The sequence below is a fragment of the Momordica charantia genome, assembly GCF_013281855.1.
Source record: "Momordica charantia cultivar OHB3-1 chromosome 9 unlocalized genomic scaffold, Mcharantia_2.0 BLBB01000009.1, whole genome shotgun sequence".
Classification (NCBI taxonomy): Eukaryota; Viridiplantae; Streptophyta; class Magnoliopsida; order Cucurbitales; family Cucurbitaceae; genus Momordica; species Momordica charantia.
This window is the reverse complement of record NW_028275167.1, coordinates 17,354,922-17,363,392: the sequence shown is the minus strand read 5'-3', so window position 1 is coordinate 17,363,392 and position 8,471 is coordinate 17,354,922. Positions and strand designations below refer to the sequence as shown.

General features: G+C 45.0%; 1 protein-coding gene across 1 annotated transcript; it reads right to left on the bottom strand.

The window, feature by feature from the left end:
• Window positions 1-7,764: 7,764 nt before the first annotated feature.
• Window positions 7,765-8,471, bottom strand: LOC111024816 (uncharacterized). Its single transcript, XM_022302610.1, has 2 exons — window positions 8,134-8,471; window positions 7,765-8,089 (listed from the first exon to the last, which is right to left on the bottom strand). The coding sequence occupies exons 1-2, from the start codon at window positions 8,469-8,471 to the stop codon at window positions 7,765-7,767; spliced, it is 663 nt and encodes a 220-aa protein (XP_022158302.1).

Sequence of the window (8,471 nt, the reverse complement as noted above, 5' to 3'; positions counted from 1 at the left end):
ACTACATTTTCTTTAACTCTCATTGTTTTTACCACTATTTTCTTTCTAACACAAGTCTTTTCCCCACTCTTATTTTCTCTGACAAAGACTCTTTTTTACTATTTTGCAACTTTTGTCTTCTTTTTTTTTTTCTCTTTTTCTTTCTTGGTTTTTAAGCTAAGTGCTTTTCAACACTCATGGATACTGGTATTGATCAATTCTCCATAATTCACATCTATGCCCTTTAGCATGGCATAAACCAGCAGTGCCCTATCCTGAGTGACATGCTCATCATGCTCCGTTGGCAGAATTCTGTTTTTGACTATGTATAACCATCCTGCAGCATCTAGGGAAACATCCTTGGGTTTTAGTCGTACCTTGCCATGAGTAGTCAAATCCCAAGTGGCAGAGGGCTTCCCAACACATTCTAGAGCCTCATCAAGCTGTTCCAGAGTCGGAGTCACTAACATCTTATTGCCCACAGCATCTCTGATATTCTTAATGTGGAAGGTGTAGTTGATCTGAGTGGCATCAAACCGTATTTCCTTCCCACGCACTATGGCTATATGTGACTGGGGATGGACAGCAGCATAGAACTCTCTGACTAACTCCAAAGCCTCACATTGTATGGGCTGAATGAGTGGTCTCCACTCTTTGTCTCTAGCAGTCTCCCTCTAATCATCAGGCACATCTCCTAGAGTGAGATCGAATCCCAATTCTGTCATAATCTTACGGGATTTCATTAATGAAGTTCGAGTGGCTAAATTTGCCGCGTTCCATTTCGTCTCGACCTCCTCTCCCTCAGACAAGTCCAGTTCAATTGTATCAACTGGCCCAGATGCCACTACCTTCTTCTTAGCTTCAGCTGATTTAGCTTTCGCAGCTCTCGTTTTAGGTTCATTCATGGGCACTGTCGGCTTCTTAGCCTGAACTGCACGACGTTTTGAACTCTTTTTCTCCCGCCTCTTGTATTGGAACATTTCCCTTATCGTCTGCGTGTCCTCAAGATCTTCTTCGCTGGTAGGTTCTTGAGTACTATTCTCCCCAACCTTGGATCTACCTGTATCACACCCAAGCGGGTTAACTGTATTAGAAGGAATAGTGTGAGCATCCCTTACCCCTGGTAGGGTGGCCATCGGTGTGACATACTCATCCGTTGCCAACAGAGTATATCCAGTTGCCCCAGTAGGCAACTCTTGGTGACTACAAAACGCTCCTTCTGTAGGTGTATCCAATGGGGAAGGTTCCTGAGTATCTGTTCTCACCACTTCGTTCTCGGTATCCTCTGTTTCTGGCATATTTGAACAATTGCCTCGTGAAACCAGTAGAAAATCAACATTACCATCTCCCGGTGTAATTATCAATGGAGATGAATAAAACTGCTCCTCATCCCCGTTCTCCGTAGACGAATCCTTAGGCGTCAGACGCCTACTACTCCCATCTTCCTCAATTTCTGGGTCTGTCATCACCTCCTTGCCCTTCCTCTTTTGCCCTATCAACACCCCAGGCTCTAGCCTATGGCTATGGCTATTTTCTTGATCTCCTCCATGCTCATCTCCTGCATCCATTGGCATATTGGTTGGGGTTGGCATCCTAGGAGGCTCTAAGGGTTTTAGTTGTCCCATGTTGAAGGTACTCGATATGTTAGGGTTCAATTGGGGTGCTTGAGGTCCTCTTTCTAGGAATGAAAGTTGAGGTGGTGGGGGAACCCTAGGTGAAGTCATCCCATAATTATGTGGAGGTACCCAATGACTCATTCCATAATAAGGTGGAAGGCTAGGAAATAGAGTAGATGGGTTTGGCATTCCATAAGGATGAACACTAGCTGGAATTTGCATTTGGGACAAGGGAAAATGATAGGAAGGAACCGGGTTAAACATAAACGGTTGGTACATACCCGGATTGATCATTGGAGGAAGTTGTTGAGGAGTTTCAGCCCTAAACTCACTGTTTTGAGGTATATTAAGGGTGGGTAGTTGCTGAAAATTAACATAACCATGTGGGCTCATTATAGGATGTTGTGTAGGAGCTTGGGATGGAGGACATTCAAATGTTTGAAGCGGGTTTCCTCCCCTAACAGCAGCTAGCCTAGAATCTGAAACCATGTGGTGTTGGAAGTTCTCCAATGGTGGAAAAGGAATGTTTGTGGCATTTGGAGCTTGAGTAGAAGAGGTAGGAAGTGAAGTATGTTGGGAAGAAGAAGCCATAGATGTAAGCAAATGCTGGAAATTTCTTCTTCTTTTTGGTGGTGGCTGAAAATCGAAAACAAAGGTGATGAAGGGAGTGGGTTTTGCCGAAAAAAGAAACAAGGGGAAGAAGAAAGTTGTGTGGGTTTTTGTGGAATTGTAAAGCTTAGGCAATGGGTCTATTTAAGCTTTCCCCAAACTAAATCCTAAATGGAAAGGGAATGACATTTAAGTTCAACTAAGTTTCCTAACCCTAAAAGGAAAAGAAAACAAATTTGAATACAAAATAGGATTAGGGAAACAAAATTTGAGTTTGACGAGAAGTTTTTAAAGTTAAATCATAGAGGATTAATGTTTGACCCAAAATAAAGCCCATATTATCGAAAATTAAAACCCAAATCACGAAGGAAAAAGAGATTTGATAAATAACTACACGCTACTAAATCCGTACTAAATCATAACTTGATAAATAACTACACGCTACTAACTTGCCACTAATTCTGTAACAATACACACTAGCCGAGATGCCACACTTAAATTAAATAAAGATAACTGATGAATCAAATAAAATAAAATAAAATGAAATAAATAAATAACTAAATAAATAAAATCTAATTTGTTATATAAAAAAAAATTCCGGGAACTCGAGGCAAGCTAACCTGTGTAACGCGGGGCGTTACACCATTTTTCCAGAGTTAACTCAACAACATAAAGCCGACCAGAACTAATGAAAACAGACATTCGAATCTAGTTTAATGCACACAACAACACAAGGACTTATTCAATGTAATCACCAAGAGACAAAAGCAGCAATTAAAATAGAAATTTCCAGCCATCGAAACTAAATCTAAGGTGCTTTGAATGTTTCGTTACCGCAAAAAAATGATTCCGTTCAGGTGCAGGTAGCTTAAATCTAACTCGATGGGGTGTGGGTTGCATAGATCAAGTTGTTAATCGACGTAGGTAGTCGCCGGACACAAAAAAAACTACTGTTTGAAATTTCCTGCTGTCACTGCCGCACGCCGATGTCACAAACGAAGCCGTTGTACCTACTGCACGTCATTGTCACGAACGAGCAATTTCCTGATGTCACCGTCGCACGTTACTGTCACGAACGGAGCCGCCGCACGTCGCTGTCACGAACAAAAATGCCGCCCACTGCACGCTACTGTCTCGAACAGACCGCCGCACCTGCTGCTGTGGGTTGGGGTCGCCCCGCACGTCGCTGTCAGGAATGGAGCGCCACCCTACTGCACACTGCTGCTTCGAACAGAACTGCTGCACCTGCTGCCATGGGCTGGGTCGCTGTGCAATCGCTGGGTGAGATTGTGGGAGAGTGGGTTCGTCGGAGGGCTGTCGGCGGTGGTCGTGAGGCAGCACAAGGGTGATGAAGTCTTGTTTTCCTTGAAGGGCAACATGTGAAGGTGGGGGAGGCTAGGGTTTCTTTTCCCTTTTTCTCTTTTTGTTTTAGTTTCCAAAGAGTTAGGGGATTTAGGGATTTGTTTAATCCAACACATGCCCTATCCTTGGATAAAATTTGGGCCTTTAGGAAAGCCCACTTAACTAATAATTTTGTTGAAAGAAAACAAGACCCATGGATCCAAAGGATTAAAATTCTAGTTCTCACCTTCCTATACTTAATTAGTTCCACTAATAGAAATAAGCAATCGGCCCAACGACTCAGGATAAATGCCACAGAAAACAAACTCTTTGTCAACAACAATTAAATACATACATAAAAACCAATAACTCACAACAATTACGGCAGTAGTTCAAAATAACTAACATAGAGCAATTAAATTAATTTAAACTAATTTCTAAAAAAGAACCCCTGGGACTAGAGGGTAACTTGACTTGAGTAATGCAGGGCGTTACAGATTTCCCTCCTTCAAAAACTTTCGTCGTCTAAAGTTCGTTGATCGAACAATTCCGGGTAGCGGGCTCTGATCTCGTCCTCCCTTTCCCAAGTAGCCTCCTCCACTTGGTGATTCCTCCACCGGACCTTCACCAAGTTAATCGACCAATTCCTCAGCACCTTGGTCTCTTTTGCTAGGATCTCAATGGGTACCTCTCTATAGCACAAGGTTTCATCCAACTGGAGTGGTTCGGAATCCAAGACATGCGAAGGGTCATGGACATATTTCCTCAGCATGGACACATGGAACACGTTATGCACTGCCTCCAACGACGGTGGCAAGGCCAACCTATAAGCGACTGAGCTAATGTGCTCTAAGATCTCAAAAGAACCAATATACCTCAGACTAAGTTTTCCCTTCTTACCGAAGCGTAGGATTCCCTTCACCGGCGCCACAAGAAGAAAAACATGGTCACCCATGCCGAACTCCAATGCCCTTCTCCTAAGATCAACGTAACTCTTCTTTCTGCTTTGAGCCGTCTGAATTCTTGCCCTAATCCTATGGATTGTGCTGTTAGTCTCCTGCATCAACTCTGGTCCCAATAGGACTCTCTCATCGACCTCATCCCAATGTACCGGCGATCTGCACTTCTTCCCATACAAAGCTTCATATGAAGCTATTGCGATTGTCGCGTGGTAGCCGTTGTTGTAAGCAAAATCTATCAAGAACAGGTGTTTGTCCCAATAACCACCGAAGTCTAATATGTAGGCTCTCAACATGTCTTCCAAAATCTGATTCAGACGTGCAGTCTGCCCGTCGGTCTGGGGGTGCAACGCCGTACTAAAATCTAGCTGAGTCCCTAGTGCTTTATGCAAGCTTCACAAAAAGTTGACGTGAAACGGGGGTCCCAGTCCGATACTATGTACACTGGTGTGCCATGAGGCCTAACTATTTCTTGCAAGTAAATCTCCACCCACCTTTCTACTGAATAAGTGGCCTTGCCTGGCATGAAATGAGCAGACTTCGTTAAGCGATCCACAATCACCCAAATCACTGTGTATCCTTTAATCGTTCTCGGCAACCATGTAATAAAGTCCATGGCCACGTCGTCCCATTTCCATATAGGTATCCTTAAAGGTTGCAACAACCTGGCGGGTCTATGTCTCGAGGCCTTCACCTATTGACACGTCAAGCACTTACTAACAAACTTGGCAATTTCTCAGTTCATGTTGTGCCAGCAATAGTGTTCATTGAGATCTCTATACATCTTGGTGCTCCCAGGATGCACTGAGAAGGGGGTATTGTGAGCCTCGGTTAGTAAATTCTTCCTTAAAGGGAAATCTCTTGGTACGCACAATCTTCCCTGATAGAGCAAGGCCGCATCTTCTGATAGAGAGTAATCTCCTTGACCCACCACACAGAAACCTCTGATTAAGTTGAGATCCCCCTTTTGTGCAACGATGATCTGCTGTCTTAAGATGGGTTCAACTGAGAGTTGAGCTAACATTACCGACACATCTTCCACCGCTAACTCCACTTCAGAACGGTCCAACTCAAATAATACCGGCCTATGATGCACTATCGGAGGTGCTACGCTCGTCGCTCTTCTACTAAGTGCATCGGCCACCACGTTCGCCTTACCCAGATGGTAATTGATCTCACAGTCATAGTCTTTTACTAGTTCTAGCCATCGCCTCTACCTTAGGTTAAGTTCTTTCTGAGTCAAGAAATATTTCAAACTTTGATGGTTAGTGAATATTTGGATTCTTTCTCCATACAGGTAGTGTCTCCATATCTTCAAGGCAAACACCACTGCTGCCAGCTCCAAATCATCGGTGGGATAGTTAAGCTCGTGTGCCTTTAACTGTTGCGAGGCATAGGCAATGACTTTCCCATGCTGCATCATAACTCAACCCAAACCTCTCCGTGAAGCATCACTGGACACCACTACACCTTCAGTCCCATCTGGTACCGTTAGCACCGGGGTCGTGACCAGTCGCTCCTTTAGTCCCTAGAAACTCTTCTCACACTCGTCGCTCCAAGCAAAAGTGGCATTTTTACAGGTCAACTTTGTCAAAGGCGCTGCCAATAGAGAAAAGTCTTGGACGAACCTTCAATAATAGCTAGCCAATCCGAGAAAACTACGAATTTCGATCACTGTGCGAGGCCTTGGCCAACCACTGACCGCTTCTACTTTGGCTGGGTCCACGACAATACCCTCCTTAGTGACTATGTGGCCAAGGAAAGCCACCGTATCCAACCAAAACTCGCACTTTGAGAACTTTGCATACAGACTGTTTCCCCTCAAGGCGATAAAGACCAGTCGTAGATGCCCTTCGTGCTGCTCTACTGTCTTGGAGTAGATCAAAATATCGTCAATAAACACAATCACGAACAGGTCCAAAAATTCCTTAAAAACTCGGTTCATGAGGTCCATGAAAGCCGCAGGGGCATTAGTGAGTCCAAAAGACATTAGAGTAAACTCAAAATGTCCATACTTGGTCCTGAATGCTGTCCTTGGTATGTCTGTGTCGTTAATCCTCAATTGGTGGTATCCCGATCGTAGGTCTATTTTTGAGAACACCCTTGCTCCCTTTAGTTGGTCAAAGAGGTCATCGATGCGAGGGAAAGGGTACCTATTCTTTGTCGTCACCTTGTTCAACTCTCGATAGTCCACGCAAAGTCGTTTAGATCCATCCTTCTTTTTCTCAAAAAGCACTGGAGCACTCAAGGAGACACACTCGGGCGAATGAAACCCTTGTCTAAAAGCTTTTCTAGCTCTGCCTTAACCTCCTTAATTTCTGCCGGAGCTATACGGTACGGTGCCTTCGAAATGGGGACTATCCCAGGCAACAAGTCGATGCAAAAATCTAGTTTGCGGACCGGGGGTAGCCCTATAGGATCTTCAGGGAACACATTCGAGAACTCGTTCACCACGTGAATGGAGTCGATGCTGGGTGTAGTCTTACTAGTGTCGACGACGCTTGCTAAATAACCCCAAACACCACACCGTAAGAGGCGTCTTGCCTTTAGCGTCGAGACTGTCATTGGAGCTCCACCCGTAACTCCTTTAAACGTGAAGCCTTGACCCAAAGGTAGTTGGAAGAAGACTTCCCTTTACACACAATTAATGTTGGCTTGGTTGGTAGCCAGCCAATCCATGCCCAAAATAACATTAAAATCCTGCATGTCCAGTTGGATCAAACTTGCCCCACGGTCTGATTGCCGAAGGATAACTCGCTTGCTTTCACTATTTGACTAGCAATCATCACTGACCCCGATGGCGTGGATACCCACAACAAAAACCTAACGGCTCTCGTTTGAGGTTTGCTTGACGAACAAACGTGGTGGAAATAAATGTGTGACTTGACCCTGAATCAAACAATACGTAAGCAGGCACATTATGGACTAAGACCGTACCTGAAAGATAATACAAGGATAAAGATATAACCCCATATGCAATACCCAAGAACCCTTAGTAAGAAAGAAATACCTGTGACAACGGCTTCGGCATTCGCCGCTTCCTTGCGGGTAAGTGCAAAACCACGAGCATTCTGGTTATCCCCCTGCGTAGAGACTGTCGAGGGGGCCTTCTGACCTAGCCTCTGTGTATTCTAAGCCGACATGGGACACCCCCTCGCAAAACGCTCTTCTCTCCCGCACCTGAAACAGACCTTGGTTCCAGTCCAACACTGCTCCGCATGTCTTCTCTAACAGAAAGGACACACTGGTAGCTTGCTCTGCTACTGAGCCTGGTACTGAGGTACTCTAAATGGCTGGTCGGCATAATTCCTCTTCACACCTGAAGACGAACTGACTTCCAGTAGAGGTTGGGCCTTGCTAGTAACATCCTTGTCCATAATTAAGGCGCCCCTAACTGCTTCCGCATAGGAGGCGGGTGGCTGAAGATCCACTGGTGCTCTGATCCCTTTGCGTAAACCTTTAAAAAACCTCTTGATTTTCACTGCCTCGGTGGGAATGAATTCCAGAGCAAAACAGGAGAGTTCCGTAAACTTCCTTTCATATTGCGATGGAGAAACTCTGCTTCTTTCGTATCGTTCACAGTCTCTGGAAAAAAATAGTCGTACAACAAGTCCTTAAACCTTGCCCACGTGATCGGTACGTTAGCGAGGTCTTCCGCCGTTGCTATTGAGTCCCACCAATTTAGGGCCTCACCCCTCAACATAAAGACCGCACCCTTAACCTTGAACTGGTCCGCGCAACCTAGGTACACGTAAAAAGCTTCCAACTCTCTGACCCACTCTTCTGATGCTGTCGCTTTCTCACTTCCTCCGTCAAAGGTGGGGGGTCCGTAATGCTTAAAATCCTTAATGAATTGGGCCTCGCCTTGAGGAGCATGAAAATGTGGGGGTGGCAGAGCTTGTACTAGGGGTGAGCATCGGCCGGTCGGGGTCGGTTTTTTGCCAACCTCGACGCTGAAAACCGACAT